This window comes from Gambusia affinis, linkage group LG07 (assembly GCF_019740435.1).
Source record: "Gambusia affinis linkage group LG07, SWU_Gaff_1.0, whole genome shotgun sequence".
NCBI classification, from domain to species: Eukaryota; Metazoa; Chordata; class Actinopteri; order Cyprinodontiformes; family Poeciliidae; genus Gambusia; species Gambusia affinis.
In genome coordinates, this window is record NC_057874.1 from 11,279,831 (window position 1) to 11,305,947 (window position 26,117).

The 26,117-nt window shown below is 37.1% G+C and overlaps 4 protein-coding genes across 4 annotated transcripts; all 4 read right to left on the reverse strand.

Annotated features, from left to right (window-relative positions):
- Nucleotides 1-2,267: 2,267 nt before the first annotated feature.
- Nucleotides 2,268-5,880, reverse strand: cav3 (caveolin 3). The gene is made up of 2 exons (XM_044122230.1): nucleotides 5,533-5,880; nucleotides 2,268-4,189 (listed from the first exon to the last, which is right to left on the reverse strand). Exons 1-2 carry the CDS (start codon nucleotides 5,647-5,649, stop codon nucleotides 3,848-3,850), a joined length of 459 nt encoding a protein of 152 aa, XP_043978165.1. The 5' UTR covers nucleotides 5,650-5,880; the 3' UTR covers nucleotides 2,268-3,847.
- A 3,333-nt stretch (nucleotides 5,881-9,213) lies between these two features.
- LOC122834073 (caveolin-2-like) lies at nucleotides 9,214-11,429 on the reverse strand. The gene is made up of 3 exons (XM_044122186.1): nucleotides 11,276-11,429; nucleotides 9,843-10,030; nucleotides 9,214-9,647 (listed from the first exon to the last, which is right to left on the reverse strand). The coding sequence occupies exons 1-3, from the start codon at nucleotides 11,405-11,407 to the stop codon at nucleotides 9,488-9,490; spliced, it is 480 nt and encodes a 159-aa protein (XP_043978121.1). The 5' UTR covers nucleotides 11,408-11,429; the 3' UTR covers nucleotides 9,214-9,487.
- A 2,231-nt stretch (nucleotides 11,430-13,660) lies between these two features.
- Nucleotides 13,661-19,449, reverse strand: gpr61l (G protein-coupled receptor 61-like). The gene is made up of 2 exons (XM_044121380.1): nucleotides 18,368-19,449; nucleotides 13,661-17,045 (listed from the first exon to the last, which is right to left on the reverse strand). Exon 2 carries the CDS (start codon nucleotides 16,991-16,993, stop codon nucleotides 15,722-15,724), a length of 1,272 nt encoding a protein of 423 aa, XP_043977315.1. The 5' UTR covers nucleotides 16,994-17,045; nucleotides 18,368-19,449; the 3' UTR covers nucleotides 13,661-15,721.
- Nucleotides 19,450-19,592: 143 nt separating this feature from the next.
- On the reverse strand, nucleotides 19,593-25,844 carry parp3 (poly (ADP-ribose) polymerase family, member 3). Its single transcript, XM_044121379.1, has 11 exons — nucleotides 25,686-25,844; nucleotides 25,230-25,416; nucleotides 25,019-25,144; nucleotides 24,181-24,360; nucleotides 23,958-24,087; nucleotides 22,336-22,559; nucleotides 22,098-22,253; nucleotides 21,926-22,012; nucleotides 21,670-21,847; nucleotides 21,437-21,580; nucleotides 19,593-20,593 (listed from the first exon to the last, which is right to left on the reverse strand). Exons 2-11 carry the CDS (start codon nucleotides 25,398-25,400, stop codon nucleotides 20,421-20,423), a joined length of 1,569 nt encoding a protein of 522 aa, XP_043977314.1. The 5' UTR covers nucleotides 25,401-25,416; nucleotides 25,686-25,844; the 3' UTR covers nucleotides 19,593-20,420.
- Nucleotides 25,845-26,117: the final 273 nt, after the last annotated feature.

Genomic DNA, 26,117 nt, shown 5'->3' on the forward strand with positions numbered 1-26,117 from the left:
TTAGAGGAGGTCTCATGTAACTGAACCCATGCAAATATCTTGGAGGTCCACCGTTTTGACCTCTGAAGACATATGTGAGCCACAGTTTCAGAATTTTATTTGGAGAAGTTATGTTTAATCTTCCTTCCAGTTTATTTTGAGTTAATCAATCACATAAAATCCCAATTGAAATACATTGAAGTTTGTGGTTGTATGAATACCAAACCATATAATGATGGCCATTCTTGATGATGCTAACAGGAGGGGAATCACAAACAGCAAAAACTGCTGAAAGACAGGTTTTGCATAGTTTAATTTTAGTTCTCTCAGCATAGCAAGTTCACCAGATAAATGATAATTTTGTATCATTCACTATTTATTTCAGATTTATTTTTCTGTCTTCAAGTTATTTTTGAGTTCCCTCTTTTGTAAAAGTATAAAATCCAACAATACGTGTCTCCATAAACTGTCTTATGTATTGAGACGACTTACCTTGCAGATATAATGATTGCCCACTCTAACCATTTTGCAGTTTCTTGTTACATTTGCCATGTATCACAACCTTTACGGGGATTATGCACCCTGCCAAGTTTTCTAAAACATTTTTACAATCCTCCTTTCCAAATACCTTAAATTCTCTAAGATTTTTGAGACCATGTTTAATGGATTGTTTTCAGTTTTGTTTATATGAGTGTGGAAGTTAACAAATATTATTTTCCTGATATTCTGTTGGTTTTACCTAAAATGTGAATATGACTTTCTTTCTGAAGGGCACCAGACTGGACGTTCATATAATTTATTCCAGGAGGATTTATGACATCCCTCTTCCATAAATGCCAGTTTGTCTTAGTTTTTTGTTGTTGTTGTCGTCGTCGTTGTTGTTGTTTAAGTTACTTACGGTACTTTTGAATTTCAAGTTTTCCTTTTAAAAATTGGAATAAATGATAAATATAATCAGGAGCATATCCAGCCGGTGTGTTTCTATTCCACTCCGCTGGACAGTTACTTATATGTAACTGGATAAGTTTAACACTGTGCCATTCCATACCACTTACTGGTCAGCCAGTGCAAAAGCATAAACCTGTCTTCAGACCAACATGGTTGACAGACAGTAAACAGTATTGTGCACCTTACCAGAGTTTCTATAATACAAGTAAAAAATACTGGTGTCAGTATCCAACTAAGCACTAACATAATTGCGAAAGTTTTGAAATTTTGGTTTTGAATTAGGAGGAAATTGCAATTTATCATCTGCTCATTCAAGTAGATATCATTTATCACTTAATTTAATCATTTTTGCAGTTACTGTGACTATTATTCTTAAAAATACTTCAACATCAGTAATTCTTTCCTCCAAAACAACATTTTTGGAGATAGTTGAATTGTGTGGCGCATACATTTAGTATTTTCTTCTGTTCTGTTTTATAAGACTTAAGTCCCCAGAGTGCAGAAAGCTCTCTAGGGAAGAATGTGAAGCTAATATCAAAGTGAAGTGAGTGTGGAGGTTTTACCAGCCACTCACCTAGAATTGGTAACAAACCAAGGAGATATATCAGCTATTAATTCAGGTGAGTTGCACCAGAAACCCGTCTGAAACATTTGGGACAACAACCCTTGTGGACTGGAAAGGCTCAGTGGCTAAGCTGAGGAATGGAAAGAGCTAAGAATACTAAAAAGTATGAATTATGCTGAAGAAGATCGTATTTGCAAGCTGATGTATCTCTAGGACAAAAGCAAGGAAAACATCACTTATCCAGAAACTCAAAATTGACTCGTTTCAAAGTAGAAACCTTGTTTTTATGTTCTTTACCTGTAATGAAACAATACAATTTAGAAGTTTCATTTCTTTGTTTTCGTTTTTGTCTCGGGGCACAGGAAATATATCTTTTTAATTATCTGCTAGTCTAGTTTTCACACATTTTGACAATTAATTGACTTGTGAAATACATATTTTTGTCTAAATACCTAGATGTACATGTGAAAACGCTGCGTATAGGAAAAGGAAGCTATTTTTTCATGCCTGAAGACACAAATAATTTGCGCAAGGATATCAATTCATGCATGAAGGCTTACTTGAACATGTCGCTAATATTAAAGAAAATGGACCATAACGTTATTAATGTGGCTTTTCAGCTGATTGAAATTGAATCTCACCACTACAGACATTTTTCAGTTTTGCTGCATCCCAAACACTTATGGGGTTTTTTGTTTTTTTCCCCTCAAAAAGCAAATAAATACAATATTGCATGAAAGGTTTGCAGGGAAATAAAAGACCAGAACGCAGTGAGCAGAGTGAAAAACAACAATGTTATGAACAAAGCAGGTTGTGGTGGCTGTGAACCATTAAGAGATGGTCTAATGAAAGAACACATGAAAAACACACAACAGCATCCTCTAGTGGGTCTCGGTTCACTGGTCAGTGCTTCCAGGTCGACAGAAGATTCCAAAAAACTTTACTGCAGATGATTTCTAAAGCTTTTGCAAATACATTAAATTATTGCCTGCACTAAACTCTACTTAACTGTGGACATTACAAGTTTTAAAGAGTTTGTTTACTATAAACTAGTACAAAGTATTGTAAGAAATGTCATGTCTTGATGTACATGTCAGACTGGGAAATCTGTTTCTATTCTTTTAAAAAATTTTAAAAAACTCATTTTCTATACTGCATTATAAAGGGTCCTTATAAATTAGACAGAAAATGAAGCATGTATAAAGCACTTACAAACAATTCCAAAATACAGGACAAAGTAGTTGTTTACAATTCATTTCATTTCTTTGAGGTATATAGTGAACAATATGACAACATGACATAAATCAGTAACAAAACAATGCAAAAACTTTTGAAAGGAACCAAATTTAAGAACACAAATGCAAAAATCGATCTTTAAAGCGATATTAATTAATGTTACATATTTTTTGCATGTTTGTGAATTCTTGCTTTTCCTAGTGGATACATAAATTGTGCCTCTTGAGATTGGGCACGTCTGTACAAACGTCAGCATTTGTGAAGTAAAAGAATAAATCCGCAATAAATAATTTCCAAACTTTTCATACTGCTGATGTGTCTAATTTCCCGTTCAACTGAAAAATAACAAATCTGTTAAAAGGTAATGAGGCGAACACTCCTGATAAGTAACTGACTGATGCTGTTTTGAAACCTTCATTTAATTTCAGGATGCAATCTGCTCTGGTGGGAAACTGTTTATTTAATATCACTGTTGTTGGTTATTATTGTTTTTGCTCTTTAATGCTGCAAATATTTTTATCCACATCTTTTGGCAAATATAATTATGAATCTCTATGGCTTTTGTTAAAGGATATAGGTGAACAAATGTCATGTAAGTCCTAGTAGAACAGCTGAACTTTATTTCTATTATATATATTTTTTACATTTCTCCTCCTAACAGATTTGTTAGTTTTTCATCTTGATCTAACGAGAGATATACCACATTAGAAGTAAAAACATTCTTTAAATTATTCTTCATTATCTCATTTTTGGCATCACAAAATTGGGTTTTATTGTGTGAACTTCTAAAACCACTGTAGGTGTGAAAGCCGAGCTTCCCCTTATGACAGTGGACCTTCTTCTGCTTGGGTCAACCTAGACCTGCCAGAGCTGTCAGAGAACCGCGCTGCCTGCTGCAGCTGTCACAGCATTTCTGCTGGCTAAATGCACACTGGGCATGTCAGGCTTTAGATCTCTGGCTCAGACTTTGGAGGGCGGAGAACAGCATGCTACAATGAGACGAGGATGAGTCGATTGCAAAGCAAGATATCAGGGATGGATTATTTTTCCCCTGTAAAAAAAAAAAACAAAAACATACCACACTTTCTCTGGTCATATTTCAAACTGCAGTGTGAGTTCTTAGACTTCTTTGCGCAGTGCCACGCGGACGCTGCTGAAAATTTTGCCCAGAGCTTCAAAGAAAGGATCACAGAAGGTCTGAATGCAGAGTGAGTAAATGCGGCTGACGCACTGCGACTCGATCAGACAGCTCTTGATGCAGGGAACCACGGCCCAGATGTGGCAGAAGGAGATGCAGGCAAACAGGAAGCCCCAGAGCAGAGCGACGGGGATGCCAAAGACAGCAGACAGGACGCGGTAGCACCAGTATTTGGACACAGTGAAAGTAGTGTAGCTGAGCCTCCACACTCCGTCCAGGCTGTGGGTGCCATCAGGCTCTGCGATTACATCCTCAAACTCCACCTAATAAGACAGTTTAAGCAGAAGTCATTAGTACAGATCCTTGAGAGAGCACAACTTTGACAGCCCTTCTCCAAGCAGACCCGTAAGCACCATAAACAGTTCCTGCAAATTCATGTGAAGTGTAAATTTTACCTTTTGAAAACCGCAGAGTGCAGCACTCACACTCAGAGAGCAGCACTCACACTCAGAGAAGCGAATAACCTACACACTTCATGCACAGACAAAGTGGTGGATTGGCTTTTAATGCTGCACCCAGATCAGTCAAAGAGCTTTATTCTTCCTCATTTTTGGTTAAATCAAAGCTAGCCTCATGCAAAATTCATAAGAGAGCGGCTCCACAATGTTGCAGTCTGTTGTTGGATTGCATTACGAGCCACCTGGTCCTCCTGAAAAAATGTAGGCCATTACATTCTCAGCTGAGTCTCGACATCAAACTGCTGTCAGCTATCATCAGTAATCAAAGTTTTGCAGGCAGACACACAGGGCACATCTGAAGCTTTATCTCCCTCTTCAAATTATTCCAAGGGAAAGGTACAGGAAGTTATAAGGCGATTTCCAAAGGAAACAGCATATAGGGGTCTAACTGAATGAATAAATTACTGGATTAAAAAAACTATGTACTCTACTCTGTTATCTAGTTTCTCAAAAGTTTGGATCATTTTAAACTTTAATATCTATATAATAAACAGAGTTAACATTGCACAGCAGAAACATTTTTAATCATCTACATGCTCTATTTAGATATATTTGCACCATCCAGTAATTTTTAACAACGTTGTGTAGGAATATTTTTGCAGTTTTTGTAAATCTCAGATTGTTAATTTGATCTACAACATAAAATCAGTATCTTATAAGTTGAGTCCTATCTTCAAGGTTGCAGTGTTCAGCTTTCTAGAGTCTGGCACAAACCGGTTTGTGAATATTTCTAAAGTGAGTCATGGAGTCACTAAACACGTCATTTACACCGACCCAACTCTTTTAAACAAAATGTACTTATGATTACTTATTTAATAATAACAGCAAAAATATATTTTGTGATATTTCCATAGCAACAAATAAAAAATAAACAGTGACAGAAAATCAGAGAAACAGTGTGTGTTGGTTTCCAACTCCTTCAAGCCCAACCCCAAAATAAATCTTTGCTCTGCTCAAGCAACAGGAATAGCTCCTGGTCTATTTCAGGATTCCTCTGCTAGTACAATGCCTTGTTCTACTCTCAGCACTCCAAGCACCTAATATTTGTAATTTTATCCAAATATGCAAACATGCAATTAGAGACTGAGTTTGATCCCTATGACTTTTCTCATGACCGTTTTTTTTTTTAATCTCATTTCTGCACAAACCTTCACCACGTCCTCATTGATTTGCTTGGGGTCTCTGTTAATCAGATCGATCTCCTTGGTGTGGCTGTCCTTCACAATCTTCTCCTCGTTGGTGTTGTACTGGTACTGATCCGCCATGGTTGAGGCTGCCCAGGTCCCAGGTTTAGTCAGAGACAGGAGCGATGAGAACCTTTTTGGAAACTGCACACAGCAGTTCTCAGCTCAGTTCTGAACCTTTTCTGTAGCAAGTCTCTGACGCTCCCCGCTGACATGCCAAAGGACAGCTGCTGGTAGAAATGGTGGCCTTAGCCCCCACCCTGCATGCACACACACACACGCACGCACACACGCCCACACCACACACACACACACACACGCGCACACGCACACGCACACGCACGCACACGCACACACACCCCTGCACACGGCTACAACTGTACACTCACACAAACACCATGTTATGACCACTGAGAGAAAAGGAATGCCTTAAAGAAGAACCAGAGTTGTGTCATATTTCACAAGGAGTTGCCAGGTTAACTGGGATGGGTTTGCACAGTGGTACTAACTTCCACTACAGGAAAAAAAAGCACAAACACACCCACATGGCTTCAGTTAGGTTTGAACTACTAATTACTAAGCTTTATGTCAGACATGTCTTTATGTCCACATTTGTTGTTTTATAAGCATGAACCTTGATCAAAGTTCGCTTTTTATGAGATTTGTGAACAACACTGAGCAGTGCATAATTGTGAACCTGAAAGAAAATTATACACAGTTTTCAATTTAAGAAACAATTGCAAAATTGTGGCGGCCGTTTACAGTCAGCTTCCATGACTAAACATTGGTAGATTAGTTTCTCTCTCCAGTCACAACTGCAGATGGCTTGTGGTGTGTTTTTGATATGTACCTCTAAACACTGATTTGTGGCTACTCTTCTTTGCAAAACAGCCAAAGTCCAGCCAGACTGAATGGAGAGTGTCTCTGAACGTGAATCTTCAAGTCAGACCACAGATTCTTACTTAGGGTTTGGTCTTGATCTTGATCTTTGTTCTGGACCAATCTAAAACAAGAACCGGCTGGTGTTCTTTCAGGATGTTGCTATATTTATTCCCATTCATCTCTCCATCAGTTTTGATGAACTTATGTGTCACTGCAGAAAATTATGTGAAAAAGTTTAAGGCCTATTAATACTTCCAAGGGACAGTACAAAGAAAATTAAAATTAATTGGTAAGAGAACAGATAAGACAAAAGCAATCTTCACTTTCATTGTATTATAAGAAGGATCCTTTCCAAACCATTTTTTAAAAAGAACATGTTTACATATATGTATATAGAAATAGTTTTTCTAACTTCCCAACAAGAGTTGGGCCTCAACTTCATCTAAAAGCTCCAATTTTAACCAGGGATTGATAATAAAATCGAATCTTCCTCCTAAATAAAACGCAGACAGCCTAAAGTAGGCTTTGCAGTTGTTGCTTTCAGTCTTTGGATTCCATATCAGCATGCAACATAAACAAACCCAAGCGGAGGAGCTGCCAAATAAAGATTGCAGAAGGGAAGGTGATGCAGAGATACTCCCTATGAAAGGTGCGGGGGAAAAAACTCCCAGCTATGCTACGGCTCTGTCTCAATCAGTTGGTGTAAGAGAAGTACAGGAAGCGTGACTCCATAGTGTGCTGTGCCATTCCTCTTCCCAGTTGCCTGGGAGCTGAGGAGGCAGTGGGGGGATGAGATCAGAGTTCATGTGATTGGGTGCCAGGCCAATTAGACGTCTATTCTTGGAGTGGCCGTGGAGAGAGAGGGCGCTGGTTAGGCATGGAGGCAGGCAGACAGAAATAGCTGTGCAGAGAGATGTAGTGGCATGTCTCTGTGTTCATGGGTATCAATATGGTTAAATGAGACTGCAATTGCTCTTATCTTTCATTAGATGTCAGCAGGCAGCGCTCTCAGACCTGTGAGAACATGGAGTGTAATTGGTGGAAGGGATGCCACTAAACTTATGGACAATGTGCATTTGGGGCTACATTTAAATGTTGGGTGTGTTTGCATGTCATCCATGCAACTTTGATTACTAATGATTTATGTGTTAATTTGCAATCCGATGCACGACATTTTTAGAAACGAGTCACCCAGGCCTGCAGCTCTGCTGGAGCAAAAGCATAGGGGCAACTTTAAAAGTAAACTTTTATGTATATTTACTCTCATCTTCTGTATTCTGAACACTTCTTGGAACTACAGTTTGTTAAAGGGTGTTATTTATATATTTATATAAATCTCTGTAAAATATATTATACTCTGTGGTTTTGTAGAGTGACAAACTAATAACTTTAAGGGATATGAATACTTTCACAGGGGCATCAGTGTGTAATCTCTAAAAGTAAATGGACAGGCAAACGTTTCCTATTATTGAAAGATTTTCTACAGGAATATCAGTCATAATATTGAACTCCAAAATTATGCTTTTCAGTTTTTGGAAATTATTTTAATCTGCATCACCAGAACAGAAAAATATGTGGCAGTTTAATCAAAAAATATTTATTTAACTGAGGTTAATCATTACTATTTCCATTTTTTCATTGTGTCAATTTGATACATTTTAATGGCCATTCTATTGTACTCCCAACAAAACTAATGAGGAGAATTTAGAAAAAGTAAAAGAGTACATTACTCTGAGGAAAGTTTTTTTGTCAGCAATTTGGGATAATTTGGTTGTTTTAGAGCTTTTGTCCATGATGAAGAGTCCTGGCGCTGTGCATTTCTCCTCTGCGTATGGAAAACAAGATCATCACACAACTTAAAGAATCTGGGGAAATTTCTGAGAGTAAACAGCCAGGGCCCAAATTTAGGCTGGACAACCCAGATCATCAATCGTTCTGACATCAACGTGTCAGGAACCATCACTCGTGCTGGAGCTGATTTGCATACACAGATAAAAAGAATACATTAAAATGTTAGAGCAGTATCTGCTGACTTTAAAGTGATGTCTTTACCAGCAGGAGCAAAGCAAAGCAGAATCACAATCTGAACATGTTCCAAAGAGATTGCTGCAGATCGAGAGGATGAGTTACTAATGTCCGTTTTATAAATGTTCCACTAAAGCTTCAAATTACATTTTCTTCCAATCATGTTTTTTTTATTATTATTATTCCTTTTTTGCATTGAGCAGCTCTGCTTGCATTTATTAGATTTCCAATAAAACCTGAAGGCAAGGAGTCCAATTTCACTAAATGCCTGAAGTAGAATCAAACGCAAATCAGAGAAACTGTAAGTTTCATCTGATTTTGTAAAGTCATATTTTGAAACATAATAGAAAAAATTTCAGAAGAGGAAAAAGCCAAAAAAATATTCTTGTCTCCTTACAAATAAATACAGATAATTGTTATTTAATATACAATACAATTAAAAAGAAACAAAAGTAAATAAGCACACCCTTTTAGTTTTCTCCTAAGTATGTTTTGCGATTGTTTCTTTCTTTGTTTCTTTCAAATCTGCCTGACATAATCCACAGACGCAATGCTGACAGAGACAACTTTAGACATTTGTTTTATGTCAAAAATACTTTTATTCATCTAACTCACAATTCTGCTGAACGTTGCAAAACAAAATAACAAAATATCTTTCTTGATCGTACCCCCGGGACAGTTTATGTGCAAGCAATTTAGAAAATTATGAATTTTTATTCAAATGTGCTTCCGGTGGATTTTCATTTTGTATTTGTGGCATTGGAATACACATATCCGCTGCTCTTGTGAGGTGCTGCTGAAGTAACTTAGAGGGTCCATACGTCAATGTCATTACAAGATGGAAAAGTTGATGAATGTGTCAGCATGCCCAAAAAACATGACAGATGCATAAAAATACAAAATAATGATAAATGATACAAGATCCTGGTCAGCAAATAGTTAGCAATCCTTCACTGCTTGTCTTTTCTTGATACCTTCTGCTTAGTTGCTTACAATAACTAAATAACTATCTCTATCTGTTATCAGCACTCGCCAGGCGGATAATAATTTGGCCACAACACTTTCCAAAACTGGTGTAGAAAGGAGTGATAAAAATGTTCAGTATGCTGGCCCACACAGTCTGGATCCACTGCATATTGATGAGAAGAAGCTGCACGCCCGGCGTGATCAGCCTAGAAGGACAAAAAGGGGAGGGGAAAACATAAGCTAATCCTCAAATAAAGTTCCCTCTAGGGAGAAACAACATATTGAAAAGAACGCAGCTGCAACCTTCGCAAAGTGACCTTAATTTATTAAAAGTGTGCCAAGCAGCTCCTCCTGCTCTGTTGTATGTATTTGTATCCTCATATCTGAGCTTCAGGTCCTACCAGATGTGGAGGCAGCTGAGCACAGCAAAGAGCAGCCCTGCAGTCAGTGACACCGGCACCGCCAGCACCAGAGAGATGAAGCGGTAGCCCCACAGTCTGGACACCTCGAACAGAGCGTGACTCCAGAGCCAGACTTTATCAAAGCTCCGCACTGAAGGGGGCTCTGCAATCACGTCCTCAAACATGACCTTAAGGCACAGGCAGAACCAAGGATTGTCATTAAATTCTGTTATTTAAGGGGGTAACATGGATGCATCTCTGTAAAAAAACAAAAACAAAAAAAATTCTTGATGTACTTAGTTCTGGGACACTAACAGTTTTTAGTCTGAATCAGATGATTTTATGTGGTAGATCAACACAAAGTAGCCGATAATTGTGAAGACGACAAAAAGGATAGATCCCTTTCATAATTTTACAATATAAAAATCAATGATTGTGTAACAAAACATCTTAAAAGCTGGCTCTTAACCAGCCATAAAAGTCAAAATTGAGTATTTTCAAAGATATTTTGATTTTGAGGTTGTTTTATGTATTTCTTATTTTGTAGTGTTATTTTTTTTTCTTTAAAATCAACCTGCTGCCAACAGGACTAGAGATGAAAATTAGCCACCTGGCTATAATCTGGTATAAATGTTCATTAATATATATTGTCCCATTTATTTTAAATAAACTTGAACTTAGATTTATATCCACCCCCTTTTATTACGACACATCTAAAGAAAGTTGTGAAGCCGGTTTTGTTCCAGCATAGCCTAATTAGTAAATAATGTTTACCAATTTGTAAATTAATGTCAACTTAATATGCAGCTGTTTTGTAATGCCCTCAGGGCTTCATTAAAGCAAAACAAAACAATGAGTCAAAGAAAGCACTCACTGAGCAAACCACTGAGAGACCAATTGATCCAACATACATATTTAATTAAATAAATAAATATTGTCATATATATATATATATAGATATAGATATAGATATAGATATAGATATAGATATATATCTATATCTATATATCTATATCTATATCTATATAGATATAGATATAGATATAGATATATAGATATATATATGGATTTAAAGATTACTTTCTCGTGGGAAGATTGCCTAACATCACCACACCAGGCTGCAGGCACATATTCTCCTGAAGTCCATTTACAGACACTTTTCATCCAATCGGACTGAACCTGAGCTATTTATCAAACATTAATGTACAACGGTTGTGACATAGAGGGGGTGAACACAAATGCACACAACACTTTTCTGGTTTGTATTTCCAAAATCAATCGAAAGCCATTTAATAGCTGAGTTTGAACTATTTTACATCAGTCTGTTCACTTTGAATTGGATTTGAGACTGTGGTTGAAATGTAAAATATGTGAACAGTTTCAAGTGGCATGACTGCTTTTGCATTAAAGAGAGTAATTTGGGAGGGACATACCTTTAGACTGCTGTTGACTCTGTTGGGATCCCTGTCCTCAATCTGGGATTGTGAATTGCGGTGGGTAAAATCTGGACCCTCATCCACCTTTACTTCCATGAGTTCCCCCGATTTCAGTCTGTCCTCATCCATTGTCGTTCGGCTGAGCTGTCGCCCTGCTTGGAGTCACTGGAAACATGAAGGACGAACGGGTGCAGCCAGCCGGATGACAGGCTCGTAGTTGACACCCAGGTGGGACATAGCACACTGATGACTGCTTTGACCACTTCTGAGCAATGCTTTTATTGGCTTTGTGTGACACACAATCAGTCTGCTTTATACCTGCATGAGAAGTGTTAATCTCGGTGGAAGTAGGATGAAACAAGAATATTGTGGAAGAGATTATGATGAGTGGAAACAATCAGACCTCACAGACCTTTAATCAAGCGAAGGGTGATGATGTTTGTCAGAGTTTTGCCCGCTAAATACACAGCCAACACACAGCAGGGTTTGGAAGAAGCTGTTTGGCTAATTGCGCATCTGAGCTGAATACCAAATTTTTTCCTTATTCAACAATGCGTCGCAGAACACCAATTTGTATATACTATGCATTTGTTTCAGAGAAAAAAGTAAGGCGTCTTACATAAAATGAGACAGGTTAGCAAAGCCAATTTTCAACTTCATTTTTAAAAGCCTAACACACTTTTTTTGTACACGTATTTTGTACAGGTTTTAAGGCCTTGATGTATTTCTACAGAATATGACCTTCACCAAAATACCATTAGAGAGGCTCTGGAAACACAATGACACATAGTCAGATGTCATCCATGAGTTATCTTTGGATGACTCATGGAGTATATATATTTTATTATTATTATTATTATTTGTTAATGGCAAACTTTAGTAGAAATCCCAACATTAAATTTTAAACAAAAAGCCATCTGACATCTCATCAGTCTTTTTTTGGATGTTATTTTAACTTTAAAAGAAGATTATCGAAGACTGAGTGAACAACATAAATCTATGTGTTTATAGTTTATTGTTTAGGCAGATTTCAAAGCAGACAGAAGATAAAGCAATTCATTGCCACATTGCGCCCTCTGTTGGTCAGAATATGTAGCTTGTTTACCATGATGAAAGGTTTCTGTTATTGGGAGCAATGATTTAATCAGCGGCCTATATTTTCATCATGGACAACGTTTAATTTTATGACATAATTAAACCTCAGAACAGCAGTGATGGTAACAGATGTTCAGTGAGAGAAGAATTAATAGTTTATGAGAAAGTGCTTGCAATTCTTTCTTTTTTTCCTAAAATAAAATATATTTTTTATTCAAAGATTTATCCATGGAAGGTGATTTTCATAAAGAGGCACATCAAAATGAATGATATGCAAGAACGTCTGTGTGGTAACACTGCAGTTCAGGAACTGTATTTGGTTATTTTTCATTACAGTAAAGCAGCAGTAATACTGTACAATGTGTTACTCATGCTTTATTATAATCTGACAGCATGTAGTTTATTGTACATGAGTACAGAGTTCAAAATGGAGGACAATATTTTTACTCATCAAAAATGTTAATACTAAGGTTGTCTCCTTTTGTCTCTTTAAATAAAATGATCTAATTTATTCTTTCTTTACATTTCTTCTTGCTCATTGAGAAATATGGCATGCAGTATTAGTTGTCTTGTTTCAAAACACACCGTACTAGTTGACATGAAAAATGTCACTGTCATCTTTGCTACCATTTAGCTTGTTGACACACAAAGAGAAAATCAAGTCTTTCCAGTTGTTTCCCTGAGGCTGTGGAGGAAAGTGTAGTTAAATTATTATAACTAAATAAATCTGTTTATGCCCCATTTGCCTAGGATTTACTTTAGTCTTTACATTGTCGCACAGTGATGAAGTTGGTTGTGCTGTTGTCTATGTCTCTGAAAATCACTTTATGAATATTAATTTACTTTGAAAAACTCTACCAGTCTGTAAACATGTGGGTGGAGAAGACAGAGGAATTCACACACACTTGAAAATCTTTTCCCCATGAATGTCTTTGTTAATCTTACAGGTTCAGTCAGAAGCCTGTTCATCCAAATTCCTTTGAAAAAACCCCAAAAACATTTCAGACATACTTTTATTTAGGAGACTGTCTGCTGTGCTGAGATTTGTCCAATGTTCCCATTTGTTTTCACTGATGTTAATGTTTGAGCTCTGCATTAGAGTGCACATAGATTGAGTGAATTATTACCCTGTGAACATTATTTAAAATAAAAAAATGACTGAAAAACATGTGTTTGGTTGGAAACTTAACACCTACAGTTATGTAAGGGCGCATATTCCTAAGTAACACTCGTACTGCAGAATGATGTTTGCTTATATTTGCTGTAACCACCCTATTCTGTCTTGAACGCCGGCTAATACAAATAGCAAAAGCCATAAAATAGCACTTTGTTACCTCTCTTCGGTGCATTATCAATGCCCAGTAAGGATTTTCACCGCAGATTTCCTACCTCTTCCTTCCCATATCCATGTCCAAGTTACGTTGGTCCATATTCACGGGGACTCGTGCTATCTTTGCTCACATGTAAATGAGTTTTATCTGACTCAGTTTGTATTTGAGTTGACTTGGATCAAAAGTCCACTTTATTTTATATGGCAACAGAGAGAAGCGACATCAAAACCTAATATTTGTTTTAAGTAGGACGTTTGAGGTATTATCCCTACCTATCCTGAGGGCTTCTCTCCTGAAATACGAAAAAGATTAATTATAAAATTTACCACAAGTACAATAATCAAGACTTTTTGAACCTCATCTACTACTTGAATATTGTTTCCTATTTATAAATATCACCGATGATGCAAGAAATTCAATAGTGTCATTATGGTGGCAATGTTAAGTCAGATGGGACACAATCATGAATTTTTGAAACTAAATTATCAATCAGACATGTTTTTTTATTGCAGTTAATTCAAAAATGTACATCTTTACCGAAGCTTTTCTATAATCTCAATTAAAATAAGACCAGTTTTGAAATGTATGTCAGATATCAAAGAGGGAAAATTGCAGTGAACAGTTGAAGCCTGAATTTTACACACATTCATCTTGGTCATTAATGCCTTGACAGGTTTGTGCTTTTAACCATTTAAACAGGATTTCTTTTTATTACAATCTGAAATACTTAAAATATTTATGAGATTTTTACAAAACCAGCATTGAAAATATAGGTTGGAATTAACAGTGGATTTTCTACTAATTTGGACAAGGTGAAAATAAGATGAACAGACACAAATATATAAATAGATATAGTGTTGGGTTAAAAGTTCCTTTGCTAGTGACTGCAAAGTCACACACTTTTATGTTGCCATTAACAAGCTTGTGGCATATTTTTGGCTGGGTTTTTGTTCCCTCGTCTTGGTTAGTTTAGATTAATGGGTTTCTTGGCAAAGAGACATTTTACAAAGCCAGCACAATTTAAACAAGGTTTAGCTCGGGTTCATTTCAGCTGCTTAACATTTGCTTTATCCATTCCAATGTTTTGATGTTTGTTTTGGGCCTTTGTCTTGTCACAAATGTGCTCCAGTTTCAACAATCTGATCCAAGCTACCACCCTTAGTTCAAAGAAAGGGATTGTTATAGTTAAAAGCAAACTATAACTCTAGTCGTCATAAAATGGAGGATTCTGGGACTTTGGTGTCAAAGTCCACAGCTAAAACAGTTTTACATTACCATTGACCAAGCGAGCGGTAAACAAAGAGGAAATAAAAAGTTCAAAAGTGACATCTTTCAGTATGTCTGAAGACTGTGGCTGTCCACACGGGAAGTCAAATGCTTTGTGTGAAAACCTTTCACAGTTACAGGAGCCTTCACTTCCCCTATTTGGCCACAATGACCACAATGCTTGGAGAAGTCAAGCATTGTGGTCAATCATCATTATGTAGCTTATGATTAAAAGACAAGTGTGTGCTGCCCAACTTAAAATACATCTATTCCATCAGAATTACACAAGAAGGTTGTTGATAGCTAAAAAAAGAAGGGTGTAACTTTCCTCTGTGCAGACAGAACTTATTGAAATGAATCATAGAAACTGTTTGTATATTTCTACCCTGAAAAAAGAAAACTGTAGGAAACAAACAAACACAAAAAGACAGCTATGACTGTGACGAGTACATGTAAACCTTTGACTGAAACTGCAAATATTTTGGTGTTACCATATAGCCATCTTTATTTTTTTTTAAATAAAAAAGTAAACAATGAAAATAATCAAGTTAGTAAAGAGCATAAATATAGGCACATTTAAAACAACAAAGTGATGTAAGAAATAAACAGCCTATCATTACCTTTTGCTGTTTTGTGTGAACCTAAATATCTAAATGCTGTTTTTACTACGGGACAATGAAGGCTATGTCTATTCTATCAAATAATGGGATAAATATTCTATAAACATTTATATAATGAGTGTACAGGTCGTCTATGGGTGGTCCTCTGGAATTTGTCCTGGAATAATGTTCACCTGGTTTAACGTGGGACTGGAGTTAGAGCAGCAGGAGCGTCTTTCAGGTGTGTTGGTGGTTCTCTGAATGAACTGAAGGAAGTTTTCCTGAAATGAAGCCTCCTGGCTGGACGCTCCAACCTCTGAGGACTGGCTCAAGCAGCAACGTCGAAATTTCACCAACTCATCTCTGATTTGTCTGTTTAAGAGGCCATAGAAGAATGGGTTAACTGCGAAAGAAGAGTAAGCAAGCCAAGTTACGGCTTCCTCTAAGTCCCCCGGGCTCTGCATGGACCCGGTTAGAGACATTTGAACGTGGAAAATGAAGTAGGGCAACCAGCAAACCAAGAACTGGCCCACAATAAACACCAAAGTTATTGCAGCTTTTCCTCCACTGAAGGCTCTTTCTGGAGACAGTCTTTGAGGCAGAGTGCGGGTGGTGGCGATCATGGTTGTTTGGCTGTTGATGGAGTCAGAGCGGTCCTTAGCAGGGCATGCATTCACCCATGTTGGCGCAGCTGGGACTTGCTGCAGAGCCGCTGAGCGAGCAACCTTATACACGGCACAGTAAACACTAAAGATGACCACTACAGGAGCTAAGAAACAAATCACACTGAAGAGCACTCCAAATACTCTTCTCAGGCGGCTGTGGGTAGCATGAAGAGAGCAGTGAGCTGCTGCAATGGAGCTCTGAGGTCCATAAGCCGGCCATCCAAACAGCGTGACCAGAGCCAAGACGAGCGATTTAACCCAGATTAGCACCATCACACCAATAGCAAGGTTGATGGTCATCTTGACTTCGTAACGCATCGGGTGCACAATGTAGAAGTAACGCTCCAAGCTGATGGCAGTGATGGTGAGGATGGAAAGACAAATGAGGAAAACATTGAGGAAGATGTAAACCTGGCACTCCAGAACAGTGAACACCACCGTGCCGAAGAACGGAGAGCTGGAAATGATTCCCAAAGGCATCAGGAGGATGGCGCACAGAAGGTCTACTGCACACAGGTGACACACAAACGCAAACTTTTTCAGGTGAGGAGCGCGAGCTATGGCCACCATCACACCAGTGTTGGCCAGCAGGGCGATGAGGTTAAGCGTCACCATGCAGAACAACCCGAAAAGATCTTTGATCTGTGACTGGGAGCTGGTGACGACGCCAACATCGGCGGGGACAGTGGGATTGGTGGAGTTTGCGACAGAAGGATCGGTAACAGAGGCGATCATGGACCCCGTCATGTCCGCCATCATTTATTGATTTCCTCCTCCATTTTCAGCTCCGTTAATCTCATGGGTGAACTATCTGTGTTGAAAGAAGAAAACAGATTTTACTTAAAATGTTATAAAAAAAATAAATAACATATTGGTTTCAACCATTTTGTATACAGACACATTCAATAAATTTGAATGTGTTGATGAGGCTGGTTTTGCAAATTTAAAGTACTTTAATAAACACTAAGAAGGTATTAAACATACTTTTCATTACGCTAACATTTTTGTATTAAAATCATTTTTTAATGGTCTGACATACTTATCCATAAATTCATGTTTCCATTAGGTATCAGCAGAAAACCATAATAATTTACAGAAATAAAGTTGAAGACCTCAGCCTGTGTGTGATTAATCTGTTCGTGGATTGAGTTGCTAAAATAACAAATTTTTACTAATATTTTAATTTACTGAATGTGACTGCAGCAACTGAAACAAAAACTATTGAAAAAGTTGACAGATTATCAACATTTCGATAAATAAATTGCTTTGTGATCAAGCTGGCAGGCATGGTTTTCAGTATTTTGTACAATTAAATCATGGAGTCTATTTGTATTCAACCCCTTTTTCTCTAATACCAAAAATAAAATCATGCGCAATCAATGGCCTTCATAATTCAAATCTGTGCAATTCAGTTTAGCTTATCAATCTGTTTTCAAATATAAGTCAAATTAGAAAATCTGGCTTTGTGAGGTTGTTTTTTAATAACCTCACAAAGCTTATCAGTTTCGAGTATGTGGAAGTAAAACCATACAATTCATCTGCTCCTTTGGACTATATCACATACTTAGCTCATTTAAATCTCTATTAAAACATAAACACTGCGATCCAAAATGTCCAATTTCAATATTATACAGTATAGATTTGTAATTCTAACAATCAACATTTGAACTCCATGTGACAGAAACCTACAAAGAGCAAACCTCATTACAACCCAACCATTTTTTAAACAAAACATTAACTTCATTTATGTTTTCAGCTTTGTTTCAAGCCCACATCCAAACTGAGACATAGGTCCACACAACAAATACACAAGTAACTTTTAGTTGTATGAACACATTTTCCATTTTTTTTAATATTGTGTTACTGGAATGCATTAAGAACTGTCATTTCTGTAAATTTGTGAAAAATACTTTTACAAAGCACTGCCCGTTTATGCAGATAAACTGAGCTTTGTTTTTCTGTGTTATCATTTCAGTGCCATTCTTATTTCTCCATGTTGCTCCAAACACTTTAGGTTAACTTGCAGTGAAATAAAAATGTCAACAATATTCAGAAGATGTGTATTATGATGCTTTTAATATTATGTTTTAGAAGAGTAGTAAGAAAAACAATATTTTGATAAAACTGACTTACCCCTGGTTCACTCTCAGTTTGTTGTTTAAACCAGATGCTTTGAGTTCAAGGCTTTTTGCAAAAGTAAACAAAATTGATGCTTTATCTAACTTTTTTTTAATCAAAAGTATATAAATCACATATCCATCTCAGTTTTGAAAAAAAATTTAACTTTCTAAAGTTTGGCTTTTCCACAGACATGTACTAGAACTGCGTTACAATTTATATCACAAAGAAAAATATAAAAAATACAATTCCATGACGGTTTTGGTGGGAAATTATTCTCCTCTTTCCTCACTCCTCCTCTGATAACCCTCTGTCCTGCCCTGTGCTGTGTATGGCACTGACTGTCACACATTGTTTTGTGTAATGGTGCATGCTGAAGTTTTTTCCTCGTTTGCCATCAGACACACACGCCACTGTCCCCCTAGAAGCCGTCCCTGGGTCCTAACTCCTCCATTTTCTCAAAAACACTGCAGATCCACTCTGTATAATTTCAAAAGTCAGTTTTGTTATCAAAACATGAGAGATTTACCCTAGCTCACCAAAGCGTCAACGCCTATTTAACTTTTCCACATTGTGTCAAGTAACTTACAGAAGACTGGGTATTTTTGTCAGGGTTACAACACAAAGTAGTGAAGTGAAAGAAAAAAAAAATAAGCAGCATTTTAAAACTTTTCACAAATACACATCTGTGTGGTGTACTTTAATATCCCTTCATGAAATCCATTTTTAGAAGTTTCTGTAATTTAATGTCAATATAAAGCTTGATGTTCTGTGAAGGCCTCTAGGGTTTGCTCAAGAACACTAGAGATCAAACATCATCATGAAGACCAAGGAACACAGCAGACACCGTTATATTACATATTAATTGTTCAGTAAATGAAGTGCAAATGTTCTGCTAAGCCCACAAAGACATGAAAGTCCATATGAACTGACCAAGGAGGTCACTGGCAATTTTGGAAGCTCTACAGAGATTCATGATTAGTCCCGCACTCCACAAATCAGACCTTTGTAGAAGAGTTTCACAGGGAAAGCTACATAAACTCTTGTTTTTATTTCACCCCACACTACGCAGGGGTGAAAACATGTGGAAGAAAGTGTTCTGGTCAGATAACTTTATAGAGCAACTTGGAAAGATCAGCTGTTAAGAGTTTGCAAATGACTCAAATAGAGTGGAGGTTTCCTTGAGAAAACAAAGATATGATGAGCAGTAATGTAAAAAAAAAATACAATTATGACATGATATGATTAAATGCAGGCAAGTTCTGCATTTTAGTTTATTGAACCCTTCCAGGAGTTTGTCAGTGCAAAATAAACTGTTTGTTGGTCAGCAGGTTGCAACATTTTGACAGTCTAAATCCACAACTACATGAAGATGTTAGCTATTTGCATATGACATAACTTTTGATTACTTCAACAATCTTCACTGGTTTAAGAAACAGTTCGTCATTATAAACCACAGGATGAAATTCCCACTTCTGTAAACACAAATATACATTTCCTTTGACCCTGATCCTGCTATACTTTTATTTAAAATATGGAGGTGAAAATCCCTACTGAAAATAACTAAAATGTATATTTTTAGAGATCATTTTGTCAACCCCTTTTGCAATCTCAAAGTGTTCCAATCAAAAACCTCATTATTTTTTATCCTCTCTGTCAATTAACCCTATGACTAACAGCAAGGCAGAAATTGCACGCAACTACATCTACTCTGCTTTCACAGCAAAATAATAATTTTCCAAAGGCTACGCATGTACCTTCTTGGGTTAAGTTGGGGTATATCCTTCAAAACCCCTAGTGCAAACAGATCCTTTCAACATGTAAGCATAGTCAACTCAAAATTCCCAATGCATTAAAACAAACACCTATTATGTAGTGTAGAATAATATATTATTACTATCATTAAGAATATCATCATTTACTAATAATGTGCAAAGCCAAAGTACATTCCATGGGTCATTCATGCAATTATAAGGCACAAACAGAAAGAGGCGCTTATGCAACATGGTAGGATTAGCTATGCCCTGATGACCTGCACAGCCTCGTTTCTTTTTTTAAACTGAAACTGTTAGCATATTTCCATCTCAAGCAGGAAGCGAAGGCGACACTGGCTCTCTTTGTAGATCAGGTATTCACTGTTGCTAAAGCTGCTGTTGGAGTATTGGGGCTGTTTGATGGCTTTTCCCTGAGGAACAGTAACCTTCTTGCCCTCGAGAGTGATGACGGTGTCCTGAGACGGGTCTGCAAACAAAACAGACAGAACCACATCAGCCCTCACATCAGCACTGGAGTGCTGAAAGAAAACTAAAATTTGATCTTCCACTGCTTTTTTTATTACATAGAAAAAGCAATCATTAAGTAAAAACGCATTATCACAGTGCATTCCTGACTGTCTTGATGCTGGATGTGTTTATGACCCTTTAGATGATCAATAGGTTGTTCCAATGATGATAAATGCAGAGGAGTCCCTTAAGTATAAAATATTCCTACAATGGAAAATACACTTTATATTTCTGTTTAGTTTTTCTTAGAGTTTGTTAAAGAAAAATAAACTCTAAAAAAAACTTAAAGAAAAAGCTTTTTTTAACTCCAAAACAGTATTGCATTTATTGAAAAAAAGGTTAAGACATTTATTCAATGTAATTATTATAGTTTTGAATGGTCATTCACAAGTATGGAGAAGATCAAAGATTAAAAAAAATGTATATGATCCCTGGTTATGTGTAATTAATTTGGCAGCAAATAAATGCTTATATTTGATAACTATACAAAATCTCTTCATTCATTATTTTAATTATCCAATAGGAGCAAACCCAATAAGACCAACATCTGATGGTTTTTTTTTTATTTAAAAAAAAACTGGTGAGACTGATCAACTTTATTAATGACTGACAAATTCTTGATATATTAATTTAACTTAAAGAAGCCATCAATTCTGCTACCGTGTTGTTTTGTGAATATTGGAAGAAGAGCAAGAAGCTCTTTCATAGGCTAGAGATTGAAAGCATAATTTCAACACCAAGAGGCCTTAAGAGCAAGGCCATTTGTAAATTTGTAGTATGCTGCTGTACCAAAGCATTTTACCTGGTTCCACCTGGCCTCGTGCTACCACACTGTGATAACCGGCAGGAGCCTTCTTCAAGGTACAGTCATCTTCGGTAATGGTGAACTCCTTGCCAAGAGCTACCTCACTCAGAAACATCACTCCAGTGTTGTTTGAGGGACGCACTAGCAATGAGTGAAATACATTTCAATTAAATATACTACTATAATTTCAAAAGAACTCAAAGAAATGGTTTTCTTAGGAGATTTCTTACCGTAACTTATAGATTTTGCGTTTTCAGAGGCAAAATAGATCCCGCTGCCAACACGGCCCCCTGAGTGGGGCATGATCCTGAGACCACTCTTCAGGATGGCTGCCACCACCGCTATGTTTGTCCCATGCCACAGCAGGCGGCGGTTCTCTAGATTGTCATTCTCACTGAAGCGCTCTCCCTGAAAGTTTCAATGTGTTGGATGAAAGACTTTCTGGACTTCTTCACTATAAGCGCAAAACTGGCAGAAGTCCCTCACCTCTTCCTCTCGGTCCACTTCCCAAATATTGAGTATCTTTGGCTTACTATAGCTACGTGTAGTTGACTTCATGTATTTCTCGATGATCTTCAAACGCAAAAGGCATGAAATACTTTAGTAATTGGAACATGACAATTATTTTAGCAGTCAATTATAATTTAGGACACAATACCTTATACAGTTCTGTATTTTTGGGCAGCAAGGAGAGCTTGCATTTCAGAGACATGTAGTCTTGGTCGATAGGATGAGGAACCGCGGCCACCTTCTCATCCTGAGCCTTCTCTGTTTCTGACTTCAGAGTCTGGGCCAGCTCAATGTCTGCCAGCACCTTAACAACAACATTCAAACGAACATTAGAGCTGACAGAACTTTATAAAATGACAATAAATCACATTAAATGAAAATCTTACCATAAGCATCTCTTTCTTCTGTTCTACAATCTCTTTGGTGTCAATGGCTGGCGGTCTGTTTCTGCCAAAGTTGTGAGGAATTGTGGTGAAGAACTTTGATGAGAGTTCTTCAAGGCGTCCTCCTCCACCTTTTTGGCTCATAGCAGCTTCAATCTCCTCCAAAACCTCAAAGCCTTTTGCTATTTGACTCTTACTGAGTTTTCCCAAAGGCATCTTCTTGATATCTGTAAAAATAAAAACCATGTATACACCCCACTTGTCAAATCAGAGGTTTATTTAACTTTATTAGCAAATAGGTGGAGTAAATATTGTAATTTACTTTTCTAAAACACCCTGCATTCTGGAGAGCACTTTACAGGATGTAAGATCTCAAAGACTTTTTGAACAATGCTGGCTTGTTACAAACTTATTTCAGTGTGAAAGAAAAACAAAAATCACCCTGCACTAAGGAGCTGAGTGTAGAGGTAATGTTCATAAAACAACAACAATCAGACATTACTGACTAGGCCACAAGAATAAAGCGCTTTCATGAATTAATTGAATTGGCTGTGTATTAAGACTTAACTTTTGGAAAGTCAGATTTTATTTTATTTTTTCCCACCAATGAACTCCTTGGGTTTCCACAGTTAAGTGATGTCTGTCCATCCAAGGAATACAATCTTATTTTACAGATTGTTTTTACAGCTTGTACTTAGTTACACTTTGAATTCAAGTCAACTTTCTGAAGTGATCTTTAATTGCAACAAGAGAAGAGAAAACTGCTGACATGGGTGCCAGGACAAATCAGTGAAAGTGTGCACTGACTGATGGCACTTTTTAAATTTCGTTGTTCTTGTGACAATGACAATAAAGATTTATCTGTCTGTCTATCTATCTATCTATCTATCTATCTATCTATCTATCTATCTATCTATCTATCTATCTATCTATCTATCTATCTATCTATCTATCTATCTATCTATCTATCTATCTATCTATCTATCTATCTATCTATCTATCTATCTATCTATCTCTCTATAACGTTGGACTGGCATTTGGTAAGTTCCTCTTGAAATTTTCTGATGAAGATATGGAAGAGGCTTTGGTTAGGGTTGAGTTGCATCAGGAAGCGTCCAGGAACCAAGTATGTTGCCATCCCAATTGTAAACAACCACAATTTTATCTTCCAACGTTTATGCTTGTTTTCAAACAAAGTTTGGGAATTCTCAACTTCCATCTGGAAGGATGGGAAGAGTACTTCATTCTTACACCATGAGCTTTCACCAAGGCCCTGGAAACACCATCCATGTTAAGGAGGAATGGTTTGAAGGAGCCACACTTTTATACTGTTTTGTATGCGAACACATGCCCACAAAAAATAAAACTATTCTGAAAAGAGTAAAAAAACATATCAGACCTACATTTTAATATGCAAAGATAAGAAGAAGCCAAGGTCAACCTTTGTTTCTAACTGTGGTTAATCATTTGCATGTTGCAACCTGATCATGTAGATCTTAACTACACTTTGAAGCAAAGCTTTCACCCCAATCTGAATCAAGCATGTAGCATAACAGTGTTTTAATCTACCCAAAGTTATAGAAAACAGTTAGTTTAAAATGTTTGGTTAAGTGAGACACACCCACCTAAATTCATGCATTCCATTGCCTCCTTGAACATGTCGTTGCTGAAAATGAGCTTAATAAGATTCTGTGTTGCGCCATCAAGAGTGCATGAGAGGAAGTTTTTTGAGACTTTTCCATCAACAGTGTCCACCTGGGAAGCAAAAAGTACATCTAAAAATATATCTAAGGATATTAACAAAATACTCAAAGCTTCCTGTTGTTCAGAAATAAACTGTATTTATACCTTGACCTCAGCATCCTGCTCTCCGTCCACCTCAATCAGTGTGTATTTCCCAGGATGAGAGACAAAGTTCATCCGGTCACTCCAGTTGTTCTTTGTCTTGTCCTTAAACTTCTTCTCAAAGTCCTTCAAGGCTAACTCTAGTTTAGGAAATGGAGTCAGTTTGAATTGCCCCACTTCCCCCTGAGGTCAGATTCAGAAAAATGTTGAATGTAATAATCATTAGTAGTGTTTCAGATGGTGAATCTGGATTTTACATCAAACCCAAATAAACAAGTTCCAGTAATTAGACAGAAAAACAGATGATTATGCTAACTGCTACATATTGAGTATTGTAAGCCTGGCAGCCTGTCAAAATGTCAATATTAAATTGACTTTTCCAATTGTCATGCAGCCCACTGCTCAAGGAGTTTTTATTTCTCTAACATAGCTCAAATGCTAGGTTGCCACCTAGTTCAAATGCTATCATCAGCCACTGCAGAGGCACGCTGTATTTTACAGCTGAGGAAAAATGGAATGAATAGCCATAATAAAGAATAACATCTACTTTTCAGAGACAATAGATGAAAAAAATAATTATGGCACATTTACATAAATATTAATTAATGTGCATTGTCCCTACTAAATAAATTGGTAAGAATCTGAGTGCTAGATTTCATGTCCTCTCAACTTCTTGCTATAAGGGAGACAATCCCTTCCACCGTCGCCACATTGCTTATTAGGAAAGTTCTCCGCAAAGACAATCAAATGTAGAATGCATATGAATTTTCACCAGTTGTAAATTGGCTTTACGTAAATAAACATAGCTGAAATTAATTGAATTATAGTGGATGTAACATACCACTCGTCCCCATCTGTTCCATGAGTAGTATGAGTTGTCTGCTTTAATAACTTGGATGACATAAAACTTGTTGTTGTTGTTTCCTATGTTCGTTTGGTTGAGCATGCAGTCGTAGTCCTCGTGAACCTGTGGAGACGACATAAAAGATTTTCCACAGTTACATATTATTCATGGATAAAAAATAAATGGACTATTTGTGCTTTTTCTCTACCTCTCCGGATGAAGAAAGTTGACAGTGCTCATCCACCTTCCTTTTGTCTTTAACCTGTGATCCTGCAGCCAGAAGCGCCTCTTTTGTAGAAGTGAAGGCATCCTTGGGTTCATCTTTCACCTTTTTCCCACCTGCTTTGACAGCTTTAGCGGCTTTTCTCTTAGGGGCCATACTCAAGCTTCAAAACCTGCATAGAAACTCACAACGCTTATTACTGGACATGCTGCCAGGAAACGCAGGAATATGCCTCGACTCGCCCCTTCGCGGGACATCAAAGCTGACAGGCTTATTTTTCAAGCTATTTACATATTATTTGGGCTGTCCTTGTTATTGACCATTCGACAACTGCAATAAAACGTCAATAGCGAGATAAAACATTAGTTTTAACGAGTTTTTAACAACTGCTGCTTTCATGATCATAAAAAGACATGAATCTATTTCAGTAAAGGAACCTACCTCTTAAAAAAATAATATTAACCGGGGTTAATATTGTAAGATGATAAATGTGAAGTAGGTGAATACTCCCTCGGGAAAAAGAACTCTCTTCCTGTTGTTTCTCCGATTCAAGAGAATCACTAAAGGAAGGAAGAGGTGGGACTTTACTTCTCTCATCTTTCTCCTGTTGGAGTCAGCTTCACCGCGGTCGCCACCTGGCGGTCAAGTTCTGATCCGCTTCTAAGAGATGACTTTCCTGAATATAATTTTATGGACGGATCTAAACTTTGAACTGAACTTCCTCCCATCGAAAATAAATAAAATGCGTGTGCTGTTAAATTTATTTTCCCCAGTAATGTTAATCGGGTTGTTGAAACAGCCTCACTACTGTCTTATTATGTCTATATTATTCAATGAATTAAGGGCAGAAGTAAATTTTGTTTAAAAATGAGA

Bases quoted from the DNA above. Each gene is read 5' to 3' on its own strand.
- cav3 (XM_044122230.1), bottom strand. From the start codon at position 5,649: ATGGCGGATCAGTACCAGTACAACACCAACGAGGAGAAGATTGTGAAG. The intron at 4,190-5,532 runs GTTTGTGCAGAA...CTGTCTTATTAG, and splicing joins TCAATGAGGACGTGGTGAAG to GTGGAGTTTGAGGATGTAAT.
- LOC122834073 (XM_044122186.1), bottom strand. From the start codon at position 11,407: ATGGATGAGGACAGACTGAAATCGGGGGAACTCATGGAAGTAAAGGTG. The intron at 10,031-11,275 runs GTATGTCCCTCC...CTGTGCCTTAAG, and splicing joins GAGTCAACAGCAGTCTAAAG to GTCATGTTTGAGGACGTGAT. The intron at 9,648-9,842 runs GTAGGACCTGAA...TTGTCCTTCTAG, and splicing joins CTCAGCTGCCTCCACATCTG to GCTGATCACGCCGGGCGTGC.
- gpr61l (XM_044121380.1), bottom strand. From the start codon at position 16,993: ATGATGGCGGACATGACGGGGTCCATGATCGCCTCTGTTACCGATCCT.
- parp3 (XM_044121379.1), bottom strand. From the start codon at position 25,400: ATGGCCCCTAAGAGAAAAGCCGCTAAAGCTGTCAAAGCAGGTGGGAAA. The intron at 22,254-22,335 runs GTAAGATTTTCA...GTTGTTGTTAAG, and splicing joins AGAAGAAAGAGATGCTTATG to GTGCTGGCAGACATTGAGCT. The intron at 21,848-21,925 runs GTGAGGGACTTC...TGAAACTTTCAG, and splicing joins AAGTGGACCGAGAGGAAGAG to GGAGAGCGCTTCAGTGAGAA.